General features: G+C 48.6%; 2 protein-coding genes across 5 annotated transcripts in view; one reads left to right on the forward strand and one right to left on the reverse strand.

The window, feature by feature from the left end:
* Positions 1–462: 462 nt before the first annotated feature.
* On the reverse strand, positions 463–15,354 carry ACTR1A (actin related protein 1A). Its single transcript, XM_079312448.1, has 11 exons — positions 15,077–15,354; positions 9,492–9,556; positions 8,549–8,624; positions 7,676–7,801; positions 6,779–6,903; positions 6,276–6,492; positions 5,284–5,376; positions 4,382–4,556; positions 3,468–3,529; positions 3,052–3,092; positions 463–2,661 (listed from the first exon to the last, which is right to left on the reverse strand). The coding sequence occupies exons 1-11, from the start codon at positions 15,122–15,124 to the stop codon at positions 2,559–2,561; spliced, it is 1,131 nt and encodes a 376-aa protein (XP_079168574.1). The 5' UTR covers positions 15,125–15,354; the 3' UTR covers positions 463–2,558.
* Positions 15,355–17,029: 1,675 nt separating this feature from the next.
* Positions 17,030–17,880, forward strand: part of SUFU (SUFU negative regulator of hedgehog signaling) — an 83,940-nt gene continuing 83,089 nt past the window's right edge. For 3 of the 4 annotated variants that reach the window (XM_079312449.1, XM_079312450.1, XM_079312451.1), the window contains exon 1: positions 17,030–17,354. In XM_079312449.1, coding sequence (XP_079168575.1) covers positions 17,173–17,354 — 182 coding nt within the window. In that variant the 5' untranslated portion in view covers positions 17,030–17,172. The remainder of the gene's footprint in view (positions 17,355–17,880) is intronic. The other variant, XM_079312452.1, reaches the window with a different exon arrangement.

Consider the following 17,880-nt stretch of genomic DNA (forward strand, 5'->3'; position numbering starts at 1 on the left):
GAAGGCCCCAGAGTTAAGTCTGTCCTGTTCCTCCACCAGCAGCTGCTGCTGGGACAAGACAGTCACAGTGCCCAGTCATAGCACTGGGCACTGTGCCACCTTCCCAGGGCCCACACTGTGAGCACAGCTGTACTCACTGCTCTCTCTGCAAACACCTGGGCTGGCACCAGCTCTTCTCACAACAGCAGGGGCATCACCCTTGCTCAGCCCAGGCTGCCCTGTTCCAGCCTTTCGCCTGTCTGCAGTGACAAAAGTCTCAGGAGTAACACATGTGAAAGAGAATAGATTTGGACACCATGGCTGCAGACCATAAATTTCCTCCCACAAAAGCCAGGCCAAGAATGCAATCCCAGACCAAAGATGGTGTCTCCTTGCAGAGTCTGGCCAGCAACAATTCTGTACAGGCAAGAGAAGACAAGTTACCTCCTTAAAATTGCAAATGTGGGAAGAGGCCAGAAGGCATGAGTGTTGTATATGAATGACTTTATTTAAGTATGCTGGGCACCACCAGGCAACATGGTTTGGACAGTGTGCAAGGGAACAGTCATCAGGCAGACCAAACAAACGCTAGACTGGAGACAGCACCGTCCTGCCCTGTCACTGCAGGTTACAAAATGGAGCACTGCTGCTGCAAGGCCAGCGGAGGGGCTGGGGGGTGGGGAGCACTGCCTGGGGCACACAGTAATGGAACCCAGAGGAATTTGCTGGAATTCCCCTCTGTGTGCTGCAGCAAGAACAGAACCAGATTCCAGGCAGAAGGCTGAGCATTGATGGCTTTTTTCTGACAGGCTCTTGCTTAAAAAACAGTCTGCTCTGATGGGGGGGAGGGGAACAAGCAGACTGGCCTCAGCTTGGAGGCCAGTCCACCCACCTACCTACAGCCTCTCCAAACCCATGGGTGAGCCCCAAGAACATGGTTCCTGCAGTGGCAACTGGCTGCTGCTTACATTCATCTCAGCTGGGGCAGTGCACTGGCTTTTCCCTCACCTCTGTGGCAATCCTCCAGCTCTTACCCTGTCTCTGCACCTGAGAGTGACACCAAGGTGATGTGTGGCAATGAACAGAAAGGAGAGAAACAGGGAGGAACTGCCACCAAATAACTCCAGCTCCATTGCTACTGCCATGTTCTGCAGAAAACTAATGGGAAAAAAAGAGAGCACCAAATAATGCACAAGTAAAACCAGAACAGTGGCATGCCCCAACACAAGCAGGCAGGCTGCCCAGGGCTGTTAGAGCAGTACAAGCAAAGCAGCCGCCAGGCGAGCAGAAAGGCACCGCAGTGTAGCGGAACACAGCCAGCAGGACAGCGTCCTGCTCACAAACCTGCCACCCACACCCACCTCCCAGTGCCCTTTACTGTCCTCTCCCCTGGTGCATTCCCAGTGAGCAGCAAGGCCCCACGGAGCAGGGATCGGGTGGTGCTGCAGGGCTGGCCCTTCCGCTAAGCATGGGTGCTGTGCGCAGTGCGAACATCGAGCAGCGGGCAGCTGGGCAGGTATCCAAAGAAGACCCAAAGCATAATTCCCAGGTGCTGTGGTCAGTATTTGAGAGATCCTCAGACATTTCAATAAATAAAACAATTCTTACATTACAATGCACCTTCCCAATTGTTATTTTGCCCCAGAATGGATAAAGTACACAAGAGTTACGCCTGGCTGTGAATACATGCTCCCTTTGCCCTGACATGGCAGGAAGGAGGGAAACAGCCTTGACTCTTACAAAGAACACGAGAAGTCAGCACTGTAAATCTTGGCAGGTTGAGGGGGAACGCGCAAGTGCTTTCACGCCCATTCCGGGGTACTTGCTTCCAGAGGAGAAAAGGTATTTAAAACAAGGTACGAGAGAATAACCGTCTAGTACAATGATAGCTGATTAGATTTGCTTTGTTCTACTCCATGCAATACAAACTAAGTCCTATCGCCAACTTCTCCAGCTGTGGTGCAGACCCCACATCAGGCTAAGAAGTTACACACTCATACGCACACACACACCAAAACAGTGGGGGCAAATGGACTTAACTGTTGAGAATGTGCTTTCTCTTAATAAAAAATATATTAAAAACAACTTCAAAAACCTACTGATGGTGAAGACACCGCTGAAGGAGGAAGTAGCTATGGGGCCTCAGCTATGTCTTTCCAGACAATCCAGGCATTGCAGTCAGGCTGACTAAAGCCTGCATGAGCAGTCTGCAGTGGTTGGCTCCCTTCTGGCTTGCCAGGCAGTTTCTATAAGCTGTTCCCTTTGTTTCTGCTTATTTGTTCTACAATGACAGATGTGACTGTGATACAGAAAAAATAAGGGACTGAAATGAAAAAGGAATGGGCCATTCTGGAGAAATTTGGATTGGTGTTTTCTCCTTTCCATTAAAAAAACGAAACAAAACAAAACAAAACCAAAGTTAGTAGTACTAATACAACCCTCCTGCTGCTGTCGTCTTTGCTCAGTGACATCGGGGCATGCTGGCGCACACACACACACACAGGCAGCTCTCAGACACTCGGACTCAGAAAAGCGAGTTTAAGTGAGTCTTCGGAGGAGACTGAGGACAGGTCCCAGGGCTAGAAGGTTTTTCGGTGGATGGCACGAGCTCCATCTTCTTCATATTCCTTTTTTGAAACCCACATTTTCTTAAAGGTGTCCAGAGAGGCCAGGATAGAGCCACTACGGAGAGACAGGCATGTTATGGGTTACAGGAAAATGCTGGGGGCACTTTCACAGTATCTCTGCAGAGATGGGCTCTTTCTATTGTGACACTTCCCCATAACAAAAGATGCCTGAGCTCAGTTACCCACGACAGACATGCTCTCTGGACAGTCACTTCCTCTTCCACTATCCTCAAATCTGCAAGTGCTCTAGCACTGGTGCCTGGCACCACCTGCCCCCTCCCACATCATCTGGTGACTGCTGCTTCAAGACCATGCCAAGCATTGCCCAGCTGAGCAATACAACCCCCCTGACACACAGCACCAGTTGGGATAACAACATGAAAGCTGGTGGGCTGTGCCTCCCCAGCCCAATCCCACAGAAAATGTGTTGCTGTGCAGTACATACCCAATCCATGTGGAATACAATCTCTCTTGAGGAGCCGATATCTGGGAGAAAGAGAGAATCAGTCAGTACCTTCCCAAGCTCTAGTCTGCTCCTCCTAGCACACTGCCCACTTTACTCCAGCTAACACCTGACAAACACAGGTGTGATCTCTCCCAAAAGAAAGACACCTGGCAGTCCCCACAAACAGCCACTCTGGTCCAGAATCCTGGACAGGGGTCATGTCAGAGGAACCACCTTCTCAGTGATGAAACCAAACTGACTTCCATCACACCAGCAAATGCTGTTGGGCATATGAGTGTCTCAGGAAAAGTATTTCTGATTTGAAGTAAATGGCAGCTGCAGTCTGAGCAAGGTTCTTTCAGGATCACAGAACAACACACTTGGTAAGTGACAAACACAAAAGAGATGATTTCTACCCTTATTTTGACGTCCTTCGGAGCTAGTTTCTTCACTTCGCTCAACAGCCTGTCACCAAAGCCTACACAAGACAGAAAACATGTAGTGTGAGCACCTCAGCAAAATCCCATGTTCCATCCACTAATGATGTGGACATGTCCTTTGTAGTCCTATTCAAATATCCCATTCCATATCTTAAGAGTCCAGTCTGGGGAAGCACAGAACACAGATAGTGACATAACAGGATTTTGTCCCACTGAGATTTCAAACACTGGCACAATGGGCTCTATTCCTCAGCAGCAACCTCAGTCAAGCATACAAGCTTTTTAGCTGGGACCTCCTCCTTTCCTAGGTATTCCTCCTGTGTCCAGCCCATTTGTACAGGGGGTTGAATGGGAAGACGAGGATTTATCTGGAGATGTGAACCAGTGGATAACAGACTGATGGGTTCTGGCAGAGGCTATCTTTAGGTCAATGGGTACCAACTGAGTCCTGAGGAGATGGGTTGAAACCTTTCTGCACACACATAGCTGACACTCATGCAGGACTAGGACCATTGAACTCGCAGATCAGAGACCTAAAGAAACTTTAGATAATAGAAGAGTCCTTTCTGGTATCTAGTCTCAGATATTGTGAGCTATAGCAACAGGAATGAACACAGCCATTCAGTCCTTCCACAGGCAATGAATTGGAGGAAAACATAAAAGCACTCCCAGCCCAGGGAGTGATGTATGAGGGCAGGTGTCTTGCATGTGCAGCAGGATATGACAAGGACTCAGAAAATTAGGAAGTAAATGCTCTGAGAGATCAGAATTTACACATCCCTCACCCCAGAGAACAAGTTGGGTGATCTGGGTTATCTTCCCAGTTTCACATGAGCAAGAAGCAAGAGATCAAATATGTCACAGCACACTGAAAGAGGAGAGGCAGGAACCTTTGAAAAGTGTGGAGCCTCCAGACAGCACGATGTTGGAGAACAGCGTTCGCCTCAGATCCATGTCTGACTTTTGAATGGCAAAAACAAGCACTTCATGAAGTCCTTCACATTCCTCCCCGATCAGGTCCGGCCGGAACAGGAGCTCTGGGGCTCGGAAACGGGCAGGGCCAATCTGCAAGAGCAGGTGTTAGGACAGAGGCAAGAGAACAGTGTGGCTTTGTTCACTACCTACAGATGGGCCTGCCTTTCTTAGATCAAGCTTCAGAGTAATGAAGCTTCTTGGACATTCATGCTCCAGTACTAGATCCCAAGTGAATGCCAGTTTCAACTGCAGCTCCTACAAAGGGCACAATTTCCACTTTGCAGATGAAAGATGCTCAGCCCTGTACAGCAGTCTGGCATAAAGGGAGCAAATCCAGCCCTGGTACTGCAGGTAAAACCAGTATTTCCTCTCTTTTGACCATTCTATAGTGTGCTCAGTATTCTAAGGAGTATTCCATATTCCTAACTCTTCAAATCAACTGTTAATGCACAGGAGGCAATTCTAAGCAGGATAAAAGGCACACAGAAAACCACTGATGGATTTAGTGAGCTAACACTTACCCACACTCCATACCAATATGCATAAAGTTTGTTAGATCAGAGCCTGCTCTCCAGCAGCTCAGAGTCCCCAGTGTCATGCTGCATCCTTACCCAGGACTTCTAGCAGAAGTGAGTTTTCTAGTAAAGTTTTCTTTCCTTAAAAATTCTAATACCCAGTCAACAGCCTAGGATGAGTTACAGTCTTCTAAAATTATCCCCTCTCACCTAACACTGCATGACATTTCCCATCATTGGGGAGCCTTACTGGAAACCCTGTGTCCCATATGAGGAATTCTCTGAGGGTGGTCCTTACAAACCTCAATAGTGCTTCCATCTGGCAGGTAGTACTGAGCCTTCTCAGTCTCCAGAGTCTCATCCTTCTGGGGGTTTATTGACAGGTAGCAGGCACGCTGGAGAGGAAACAGGGAGAGGGAGATGAGAAGGGTAAACCCAAATGCCTTTGATATAATGTTTTTCTCACTAATAATCAAAATCCATGTATCCCTTTGGGGAGACTGATTTCAACTGTATTATGTGCTGGAGAAAAGACCTTTAAGGCTAACAGCAGGTAAACTACCTTGCAATATCCCACTTATGAGCATTAGCTGACATGGTTTTACTCCATGAAGGGAAACAAGCACTAGTGAAAAATATCATCAGACCCTGAAAAACTGCAGCACAGGTAAATGCAAAACCAATTCTGAACCATTAGCCCATCTTCATCTCCGTGTTGACAGCCTCTCTAATCACAGGGATTAATGTGATTTTGACTATAACTCTCCTAGAATATGGGACAGCTGAGGTTGCAAGTGACCTCTGAAGGTCATCTTATCCACACAGGGTCCCCTAAAGCAGGTTGTCCAGGACCATGTCCAGATGATATTACCAAGGATGGAGACTCCACAACCCTCTAGACAAATTGTGCCAGCCCTTGGTCACCCTCACACTAAAGAAATTTTATGTTCAGATAGAACCTCCTGTCCTTCAGTTTGTGCATCTCATCCTGTCACTGGACATCACTGAAATGAATCTGGCTCTGTCTTCTCTGGACCTTCTCTTCAGATATTTATATATATCAACAGGACTCTCCACAAACATTTCTTGTGGCTCAACAGTTCAAGCTCTCCCTGCCTTTCCAAATAAAAAGAGTTCTTTAATCATTGTAATGGCTCTAGACATCCTTACATAGAGAATGAATTTAGTTGCCGAGCTAGGTAGGCTGGAACTTCCCACCAGATTTCACAAGCCACAGCTTCCCTTGAGAAGAAATCCCCTCTTGGACAAACACAGAAACAAGGCAGGGCATCACCTCCTTGATGGTCTTGACAATCTCAAACTCAGAGGTTGTGTGGAAGTCATATCCTTCCTTCCGGAGATAGAGACGCAGGAAGCGGGAGACATCCCGGCCAGCGATGTCAATCCGCATGATGGAGTGAGGCATGGCAAAGCCTTCATAGATGGGAACCGCGTGGGTGACGCCATCCCCAGAGTCCAGCACCACTCCCGTGGTCCTGCCGGTCGCGTAGCTGCCAAAGGGACAAAGGCTCGAGTCAGAACAAGCAACTCAAAGTGAGCCCAGGCAAGCAGCACATCCACACTCAACTTGGGAAGCAGGGATTTCACACAAACAGGCTCTAAAAAAAACAACCTTCAAAATGCAAGTTCTGTTTGTTATTACACAAATTGAGTTTCAGTTCTTGGGAAAAGGGAATAAAGTCAGACATCAGTGAGGTCCTCCACAGGTTTTTTTGTAAAAGAATGGATTTTGTGGCAACATTCCACAAACACAAATCAAAGACAAAAGACACTTACAGGCTAAGCACAGCTTGCATGGAGATGAACAGTGCTGGCACATTGAAGGTCTCAAAAAACACCTCAGCAGCACGCTCTCTGTTCTTGCGCGGGTTTAGGGGTGCTTCTGTCAGCAGCACAGGATGCTGGGAAAGAGAAGAAGGAGCTGTGCTGCAGTAACCAGGAGGCAGTAAGAGTGTTCCTAAAAGTTTCTGTTTATTTATTCACTTTAGGAACCACTGGTGCAAGAGGGCAGGTACAAAGGAGTAATTTCAGCTGAGCTGTATTAGACTGTGAATAATCTCTATTAGGTTGGAAGACCAGCAGAGTTCTGGTCTAGTTATCAAGAAGTGTTAGGAAATGTACTCTGTGAGTAACTGTGACCCATGAAGGACAAGTAACATGACTCTCAGTGACAAAATATCAGCCAAAATACACAGACCCTAAGAAAGGGTGAAGGCATATGGTCTTAGCACAAGCAGACAGAAATACTCCTACACCAGAACTTAGATTGCTCTCAGACATTTAATAATTTTTTGGACAGATCCTTCCAGACCACAGCAATGTGGTTTTCTCCTTCCTCACTTCAAATCATGCCACTGCTGAGTGGATATGCCTGATGTGCAGGCAGAACAGGAAAAGTCAGAAACACTTAGTCTAGAGTAGAATCATTAGAGAAAGTAAGAACAGCAAATGTGAAAGACAGATTTTCAGTCAGGCCAGACTATCAGATCTGAAGATGAATTCTGCTTGGACACTTCTTGTGCTGTATCTCCTGAGAGGTGAAAGAACCTAATTTAGCAACAGACACACATTCAGAAAGAAGGGCAAAGGAAAAGTCTCATATCTTTCCCAGAATTCCAAGGCTCCTGGTGCATGCACTGAATGATGCCTGTGCCTTATATAATGTGGTCTCACCTCTTCTGAGAATGTCTGGAGCTGGTCTTTAGAGTACACGTACTGCCAGATGCGCTCCATGTCGTTCCAGTCCTTCACGATGCCATGCTCCATCGGGTATCGGATCGCAAGAAGACCTCTGTGCTCCTGAGCAAACAGGAAGGACAAGACACCATCAGAGCTTCCAACACTTCTGAGCACTGTGACTGTGACTTATTGTCATACTCAACTTCAGTTTTGATTCCACTAAAAGATAACTTATCTGTAGCATACAGGGCAAAACCTGAACACTCATCACAAACATCTCTCCCAGAGAAGCCAAGACTAGACAAGGCATTTTCATACCAAGTAGGAATGTCTATGTTTGACATTTGCAGAGTATATTCCATCCTAACACTTTTAAAGTCAACACACAGACGCCTATCATACAGTATCTTTGTACTACCAGCTCAACCATGATATAAAACATAATAGGATGTTACTGGGAAATGCAGTTTGAAGGGCTCACAAGAAATGTGACCACACAACTGACTACATGCTGACAGAAGCAGGACTGTGGAAAGAAGCTTCCTGCCCAGAGCAAGGAGATACACAGCAATTGAGTAGGGTCCATTTCCCAGTCAAAAGTATGTAACTATACAGAGCTAGAAGTAGCCTAAAAAGAAAAGAGATATCAAGGATATCAAAGGCCTTGGGAACTAGGTGTGTTGTCAGCAGATTGGCACAAAAATTTCATGAAGCTTCCCACTCCACCTTGGACACACATGCAAGTGATAATCTGTTCTACTCTTCAGACCTACATGATACCAAAGAACCACAGTTCAGCTGACTCATTCCCTCCTTACAGCAGCACACTGAGATATATGGACAAGTGCAGCATACAGGTGTTCTTACCTCTGCCTTTGGACCAATGAAAATGTCCCCTTCTAAAGCACCAGCCATAACACGAACGTGCTTTGGTCTGCCCACACTAGAACAGAGACAAGAGAGTAAATGCTTCGAACAAAGAGCTCAGATGCTCCAATCCAAGGATTGCCCAGTTTGTGTTTCTCTCTGTCCTAACCAGAACTTTCTCAGTGGGTGTGTCTGGGGACACTACCAGGTGCAGACAGACCCAGGTTAGCTCTGAGCTAATCTCAGAAATTAGAGGTGAAGGAAACATATTGCAGACAGTTCTGAATTGGCTGGACATAAACCAGTTAAGTCTGACCATATTTTCACTGATTATTCAGGACTCACCTGTTTCAACAGTGCCTGGGTTGAACATGGCTAGACTGGGCAATTGTCTGAGGTGCTGGATCCACATGTGTTGCCTGACCTCCGGCAGAGTTCTCAGATTAGACATTTGTGTCCCATACCCTACCATCCCATATTGCTCACAACACAAAATTACTCGCTACAAACCCACCACATTGAAAATAAAAGCCAGTGACTATTCAGAGTTCCTGTTCTAGCAGTCTTTATGCTGGTAAAATTATCAGAAAACTTACAAAGAAGTCTGGCAGAAATCAAGACATCATACAAAAAAATACAGAGGTCTTCACATTTCTTTTGCCTAATTTTTCAGGTCCTTTTCCTCATGTGTGCAGATTAAAGGATCCTACATCTTTGGTTGTGTGTTAAGCCTGACAAAGTGATGTCAACTTTTATGATGTGTCTGTGTCCCCAAAAATCTCAAAATATTTAACAGTGGAGCTCTCATCTCCCTGATGCTTTGCAGCAGGCAGCAAAGAGTAACTCATTTTTCTATTCATAAAAATGGTTAATTCTTGTCCAGTACATACCAAAGAATTGGTACACAATACTAAGAAGTTACCAAGACCAGCAGAATACTTACTAGTTAGGAAAGCAGTATTTTGGTATTTGATCACCCGCAAAACCTGCTTTAATCACACCCGAGCCCTGTGGAAGAAAAAGTCAAATATGTGAATTACATCATCTTCACAAGTTTTAGAGGAGCAGCAAAGTACTTCAGCACTGCCAGATCCTCTCCTTTCTACTAGGAATAAAGCTCCCCAGGGACTGACCCTCCAGGCTGGTTGGGGATGGGAAGTGCCAGCTTGGCTACTGGAGGGAGTGACTGGCACCCTCTGGCAATGACACATCTCACAGGGCACAACCATTCCATGCACCCTGGTACTGCTCTCCACACACCCAAACACTCCCTGTACAGATGAGTATTTTTCTAGCCAGGGCTACTGTGAGGGGTGCAGGAGGTTAAATACACACTCCACAGGTGTCTATCAATATTAGATATACTCTGTGGGGAGGAGAACACTCCAGAAAGCTGAGCAAGAGCAACTGAATTCTGCCAGCTTCAGGAGGCACTGAAAGAATGAAAGCTACAGGCCTCTCAGAAGGAGATTTGGAAAGGATGGAGGGAGGGTAGATAAAATCAGAGAAGAAAGTAGCAAAGAATAGTGGGAAGCAGACTGGAAAATAAACTAGGGAAAGATGTTCAAGTGGTGGATGAACTACCTAATGCCAAGGAGGCAGATGTGTGGTCAGAAAACACATCGGAAACCAACCCAGACTGTGGTCTGGAAAGGACAATGGTGCTGGTTATACTGCAAGGGGAAAGGCTGGGGTCAGGAAGCCCAGCTGATGGGACAGAGCTTTTTCAGAAGACACAAAGAGATGAGAGATGGCAGTCAGGAAGGCACAGATCCAAAGACGCTTCTGCAACTTTCAAAGCAGCAAACACAGAGCGGGTAAAACCAGCCACAGCAAGGCCCTGGCAGGGAGTCAGTGCCAGGCATCTGCCCCACAGCTCTCATCCCTGTTTGGAAGCATCCTGGGAACACCATCATCAACTTGGATCTGTGCTGACTCTTTCCCCTCCTCCATTTCATCTCCCTGCACAAGGGAATGACATCTTGAAACAATGAGCAGCTTGCAGGAACACCCAAGTTTTGCTAAGGAGTGGATTTTCATAGGATCTCATCAGATAAGCTGTTTCACTGGTAATCCCAGACTATGATGGGCACAAGCTCTTGAACAGCTTTGCTTAGTCCCATGGTAAAGTGTGTGCAAGCTTGCATTGAAAGCTGTGACCTGTGAAGTGCCTGATCACTCTCAAGGGCTCTCCAATAGGAATGCTCTGGTTCTGAGGCCAAAAAGACATTTCAGCTACCCCACAGCATTTTAAAATGAGTAGCAACACACAGCTTTCCACTTCTCACCACCTCTGCATGGGTCAGCAGCACCACTTTCACTTCGAGGCTGGGGCCAGAGGAGTTGCTCAGGGCTCTGCCAGGCAAGCCCTGGCTGCAGTGGTTTCTGATGCTGCCTTCCCAGTGCCAGAGGTTACCAGAGCAGGCTCAGCAGAAAGGAATGTGGGGCGGCCCCAGCCTCTCCCGTTCACAGTCCAGCACTCTGCTGCCAAGCTACTTCCATCAGCAGATTCAGCCGGGATGTCAGGCTCTGCACACAGCGTGTGCGCTCTGCCACCAGAGCCGCGAAATTCCTGCCTCTAAACCACCAGGGTCAGATTTGCCAGGACACATCTGTAGGAGATGACTGTCAGGAATACTCTGCAAACCAGACCTAGCTATTTATAAAGCATATGAAAGGTGGATTGCTTGAGTCTTTGTCTCCTGATAAACACGCTGGCTCCAGGAGCACACCCAAGCTGCCAGCTGGGCAGGACTAACTACTTCCTTTTGGCATGAGGGACTCAGCTCCAGTTGCATCCCAAGGTCTGCCCTAACTGATATCAGTGTGATAAAGTGGCCTGTGAAGTGTTAAAAAGACTTGAGACAGACTCTCTTCTGGCTATTCCCTTCAATGTGAAATAAGGAATAACCAAAAACCACTATTTTGATTTTTTTTTATAACTCCCTGCCTGGGAAAGAATACCATCCTGTGGCAAGTCTTGCAGAAAAATAATTGAGTGAAAAGCAGTAACATAATGTAACCACATTAGAATATTACATTTAGTGAATATTTTGTTCAGGATAATGACTGATCTTGTTGCTAGCACATTCTGCTGTGGGGAACTGACTTCAGGAGAACAATGACGCTCCTATTTTAACTTAGAGACTGAAACTTCCTTATGTCAGGCCAAAAATTACCCAGTGTGTCCTAGTCAGATTCTCAACAAGTTATGTATTTTAAGATTTACATATTGAAGTTCAAAGTTAACCAAATGTGTTGGGAGTTCAGAACTCCAGCTTGGAGTCAAAGATGAATGATTGCTTTGAATGTGCCGGTGGGATGGGGCTTCAACACAGTTGTGCTTCCAAGTGCCTGGGAATAAACCAAGAACAGCTGTTTGATATCTCCGCACTACAAAGACCCGACTGCACTTTCTGACCTATGCAATTTTTCTTGAAAACATTTTACTTCTTTGAAGATATGTATGCACTGAGTAAATCTGCTTATTATAGACCAGTTTGAGATTCCTATGCAATGAGAGGAAAATGTTTACATTTTGAAATAACTCTGAAAAGACCTGTTTTTTCATCTTTGTTTCAAATAAGCAAAACCACATGCATCTTCTCTTTTGCTACAAACTATGATTTATTAAAACTTAAAAACATTTAAAATTTATATACTTCCATCAGTAACTATTCTGGATGGGCTTTCATTCCATTTTGTTTGGCAAGGGGTTTATCATTATTTTTTTTTATTTTAATCAGAGCAAAATAATAAAAGAAGAAAAATTACATGTAAAATGTAAAAGTCAAGGAAGATAAATTCATTAAGAATTCTCATGAGTGTCTTGAAGGAACTGAACATACCTCATCACTGAATATATCCCATCCCTGAACATACCTAATCTACTAGCTATGTAACCAGTTGGCTATGGATTCATTCATCTTGATCTATTTAGGACTCAAATTTAAATGGAAATCACCAATCAATCTTCCACGTAGCACTTTCTATGGAGAGTGCACATTTCATATTGCTGTAAAACTGTTTTTATTTGATACAGAATTTATAAGATCAAGAACAAACCAAAGACACAATAACCCTTGGTGACAACTCAGCTGCATAAAATACCACCACTTAGACTACAAAGCAAACAAGACATGATTCCATGTTCCACTGAGGTTAAGGAATTTGCACTGACTTAGGCCACAGCTGGACAACTGACATGTGTATTATGTTGAGCAGGGCTCCCAGACCATTCAGAGTAAGTTTGTTGGACTGCAGATGGGAATACAAATCTTAAAAATTAGACAAGGAAGAGTACAAAACTGTGCTGTGGTACAGCTCCAACCTCCCACTGTACATTACAAAGCTCTCCCTACTGAACACATACAGCTAAGAGTAATGTGTGATAAGAGAAAATAACCTGCCTGTTAATTTTTTAGCTACAGAACTTCATGTCCTTTTGGAACACACTGAGACACCAGAGCAGGTCTGGGACTGGCTCCCAGCAGCTCAGTATCTCAGTTCCCCCTTCCCACACACAGGCACACGTGAGACAGGATAACATTCAGCCTTCAGAAGGTGCCTGCAGTTCTCTGAGGAAAAGCAGTAATGGAACAGCAGTAGGAAGAGTGGTACCTGCTCTGTGCAGCTCCACTTCCCGTCCTGCCTGAACTACAAAGAGTAGCAAAAATGCAGTGTCACCACGAGCCTCCTTGGCCCACAGCCTGCCAGCATTCCAGGCAGATGTCACAACAACTGCTCCATTCTACTTCTTGTACAGGGAGGGGAAGGGGGAAAGCTCATTTAACCGAGAGGCAAGAATAAGAATTAGCTGTTATAAGATCAGCTGATAAAATGAAAAAAAGACACACAATCTGCTGGCAAATGAGCCCTTCTTCAGGTCTGAGGTAGTGGCAGCAATCATTGCACCAAATAACAAAAGGATGTGCTGAAATTAAATATAGGCTGCTACAACATGAATACCTCAACAAAGTCATCCTCACAGTGCCAGAACAGCTAGAGATAACTCTAATGTTTAGCTGATCACTCAACAAAGCAACAGGATCAGTGCTGATACAGTAATTCCTAAAAACAATCAACCTAACAGATTTCTTAACATGTTCAATAAAGAAGGTACAAATTTCTCAACATAGTCAATTTTACTGACTACTCTCATTTTCTGTTAGCTGCTTTTCTTCAATGTCTACCCCAAATCCCCCTGCTGTAAGATTCCAGGGAAATTAACAAAACCAAAACTGTATCAGAGAGTGCAAGCTGTAGAGAAGAATTTGGGATCCATAATAAAGAAGTCAGAATAACTGCTTTTATCTGAGAAGACCTACAATCATTCACCTTATGGAGTTAAAGCAATAGGTTGAGAAGTGCCAGGCCAGGAAACCCACATGATATGGCAAAAAGATTCGGCAGAAATTAAGCTTGTGGAGGAAGAATGGAGCACAGTACTGACCATTCAAAACAACAGAATCTCAATCACTGGCGATAGAGGTCAGAAGGGAGGAGCATGGGTTTGTGACTCAGTACACTGAAGGAGACTCCGTCCAAGATATGCCCTCCCACCCCTTCCTGGATGGTCCTTCCTCCTGGAAGGGGTGCATGGATAGGGCAAATCAGAACTGGGCCCAAAAGTACCTCCAAGAGGCACGGAATCACTGTCATTCATCTCTCACAGTGCTATTACACACACAGACTAAAGATCGGCTTTGTGTTAATGAGCAGCATCAGCACATTGGAGCAGCCATCTGCAACATCACACTGTGCTGATGCAACCCGTGCTGGGCACGGATCCTTCAGCAGCGACATTCCAAGGCACGGGAATCCTTGTTGAGACCACTGTGCTGGATGCACCGGAGCAGGGGGCACTACAAGGGGTGAAGGCTTCTCTTTCGCTGTGCCTGTGAGGGGTGCCTGGCTGGAGTGCTCCCCGTCCTGCACGGGCCCAGGGAAGTGCCAGCACCCCCAGAGCTCGCTGGGGGTCCAGCCACGGCCTGCCTGGTGCACGCTGGAACCCTGGCCAAGGCCTGTCCCGGAGCATGCTGGGAGTGTGGCCACGGCCAGGCCCAACACCCCCATTGTCCCCCCGGCACAAAGAGAGGTGGGGCGGGGCCGGGGAAGCCTCGCCTGACTGACAGCGCCTGCTGCCAATGAGCGCAGGTGCTCTGGCAACAATCCCGCCCCGCTTCGGCAGGTAGCGGCGGGCAGCCCCGCTGACTGACAGCCGTCTCAGCCAATGGGGGCGCGCCGCCCCTCCCAGCCAGAGGCAGCTCGGCGGCGGCGGGGGCTGCGCCCCCCAGCGAGGGGCAGCGGCCCCGCTGCGGGTGACTGCCAGTCGCCCCAGCCAATCGCGACTCGCCGAGACACAGCGGCCCCGCCCCCCGAGGACGCCGTATGGCGCCGTGCGAGGGCCGGAGGCGGCGGCCGGGCCGGCCGAGTGGGGGGGCAGCGGCGGGCGGGGCGCGGCCGCCCCGATGACAAAGGGATTGCGGGCCCTCCCCGCTCCCGGGACACGCGGCCGCCCGCACTCACGTTGTCTATCACGACGGGCTGGTTCGCTATCACATCGTAGGACTCCATGGCGAGGACCCGCCGCAGCCGCCCGTGAGGGAGCAACAGCCCAGCCCTCGGCGGCGCATGTGCGGAACAGTGACGCGGCGCCGCCTGGGTGATGTATTCCCGCCGCCGCGGTGCCTGCCGGGAGCTGTAGTCCGACGCTGCCGAGAGCCCAGCGGGGAGGTGCGCCGGGAGCGGGGCATGCCGGGAGATGTAGGCCGGCGCCGGGAGCGGAGCATACCGGGAGCTGTAGGCCGGTGCTGGGAGTGAGCCATGCTGGGAGCTGTAGGCCAGCGGAGTGCGGAAAAAGGGAATCCTGCGGACACATCCACAGCCGAAAAACCGGTGGATGTTGGAGTCCTGGAGATAGCTGGGTACTTCCACCAAAAACGCTGCACCGCAATTGGCTGGCTTCCGCTTAATAGATTTCCCTCCGCCTAATTTTTTTTCTAACAGGAAAAGACAAAAAGGTGATCCCATCAACTTCTGTAGAAGGGATCTATGACTAAAGAAAGCATTTTATTGTCCCATAATTTCATGTGATCATCTTTACGAACCACTGGTCAGAACACATCTGTTCCTTCCACGAAATACCAGTTTCTCTCAATTTTTGAAGCACCAGAACCACAAAAGAGGTGTCAGTATAAAGAATGTGCATCATGAGCATTTCAGTATTGAACAATGAACACATTGTCATTTTCCATTGACTAAGTATTTTAAAAGCACTTGGAATAATCGATGACTGAAATTCTGGCTCTTGAAATTAATTAAAATGTACTTCCATGCCAGTGAGCACACTTGAAGTCTTGACTCACCTGTCTTGTCCCACAACTCTCCTATAGACATGGACTTTTCTCCTGTAGTTCCTGCCTTTAGCCCTAGTAGATGTCTCATCTCAGATGTTTATCTTTAGCGACCTTCCCCCTTCACCTAATCTAAAAGAGGGAGTTTTTGTACAGGATTGAAGGGTTTAAATTAAGGTATCACGTCAGTGAATGCCAGAATACACTCGTTACGGGTGCATTGAGCCAACACAGCCTTTTATACAGACTCTTAGATGCACCTTCTCAGCTAACTGTAGCTGACTCCTCAGGCAGATGTGACAATAAGTATCACAGTAACAGGACAAGTGAAATACTTTTCTTTGTGGGAAGTGAGAACACCTACTGCTTACCTCCTTTATCAGGGGACTGTCGCTTGGCTGCCAGCTTGTCAGCTTCTTGAGCACGTGTGCTTTCCCAAATGATGTCATGAATGTTTTTAGGATAAATTGCCACCTATTTAAGTGAGAAATGCGAACATGAACACTCACCCTCTCCTCTGAGCACTCTATAGCTCATTTTTTTCTATTTGCTGATTAACAAGCAGGACCCTGTGTGTAGAACTATTGCACACACACCATCCACACGTACTTACCTGGCTTTGCGTGACCACAGTTGTAGTTTCAACTCAGGAATGAGTCAGATTATCAGTGTGCTTCGTGCACAAATCACAGTCCGCGATCAGAGAGCCCTCAGACTTCACCTATTGGCAGCTTCCAGCTGCCCCCAAGGGCAGGAACAGAGAACAAACGGGGACAGTAAAGGTGCCTTGAGCCCTGGAGGAGGTGTAGAGGCAGCAGTGACAAACCCCTCCTCTGCTCGCAGGCCTGCCCAGGTGCGGGAGCTGCCGCTCCCGCGGGACCCGCTCCGAGTTCCCGCCACCGCCTCGCGCGGGCATCGCCCCGCCCATCGCGAGACCCGCGCCGCCGCTAGGGGGCGCGCCCGCAACGCGCCGTGGGGCGGGGGCAGAGGCGCGGCCGCGCTCTGGGCCGCGAGCTTCCATTGGTTAGGCTGTCTGTCACTCACGCCGCCCGTGCAGCGGGGCCCCGCCCCCTCCGCGCGAAGCCCCGCGCAGCGCCGTCATTGGCGGAGCTGGTCTGTCACTCACGCGGCCTGGCAGTAGGCCCCGCCCCTCCTCCCGCGGCCCCACGCAGCCGCTTGGGCCGGGCCGGGCCGGGCCGGGAGCGCCTGGCGGGAGCGGAGCGGGTTCAGCACCAACCGGGACGGGCCGGGACCAGCCGTCTCCGGGACATGGAGGGCGTGCGGCCGGGCGGGGGCCCCCCCGCGGGTGGGCCGGGGTCCGGCTCGGCGCCTGGGTCCGGGTCCTTCCCGTCGCTGTTCCCGCCGGGGCTGCACGGTATCTACGGCGAGTGTCGACGCCTCTACCCCGACCAGCCCAACCCGCTCCAGGTCACCGCCATCCTCAAGTACTGGTGAGGCGGCCTGGATGGAGCCGGGGTCCTGCGTGGAGCTGGGGGGAGCAGCGGGGCCGGCGCCTTGTGTGGGATAGGAGCGGGTTTGGGAGGAGTAGTGGGGGTGGGAGAGGGTTGGGAGAAGCGCCGGGGCTGGGGACGTTGCACGGGGTGAGCTGGAGGGGCTGGGGAGGGTTGCAGCAAGGCCAGAGGGACTGCGGGTTGCGTCCTGATTTAGGGGTAAGATGCCAGAGTTTTGTGGATGTGGGGATGGAGGCATTGGGGGTGCAGTTGGTTGCCTAGGGCGTGTGTTTGGAGGGGCTCCTGGGGAGAATGTGCTGGCAACAGCAGGAAGGTGTACAGAGGTGTGCACTGAAAACAGGAGTGTATTGGAGTTTCTGAGGTGATTTGGAGGGCTCCTGAGTGAGGAATGGCTGATGGTAGGCTGGTGATGAAGGTAGAAGTCTGGGACAGGCCTTCAAAAAGGGAGTGCATGTTACTCAGTGGAGTGGTCCCTCAGGTGAGGATCTGGAGTTTTCCCCCTGGA

This window comes from Erithacus rubecula, assembly GCF_903797595.1.
Source record: "Erithacus rubecula genome assembly, chromosome: 9".
NCBI lineage: Eukaryota > Metazoa > Chordata > Aves > Passeriformes > Muscicapidae > Erithacus > Erithacus rubecula.

Excerpts from the sequence above, each read along its gene's own strand:
- ACTR1A (XM_079312448.1), bottom strand. The coding sequence starts at position 15,124 with ATGGAGTCCTACGATGTGATAGCGAACCAGCCCGTCGTGATAGACAAC. Across the intron at positions 8,625-9,491 it reads AAATACTGCTTTCCTAACTA|TGTGGGCAGACCAAAGCACG; the intron begins GTAAGTATTCTG and ends TCTCTGTTCTAG. Across the intron at positions 6,904-7,675 it reads TCCAGACATTCTCAGAAGAG|CATCCTGTGCTGCTGACAGA; the intron begins GTGAGACCACAT and ends TCTCTTTCCCAG.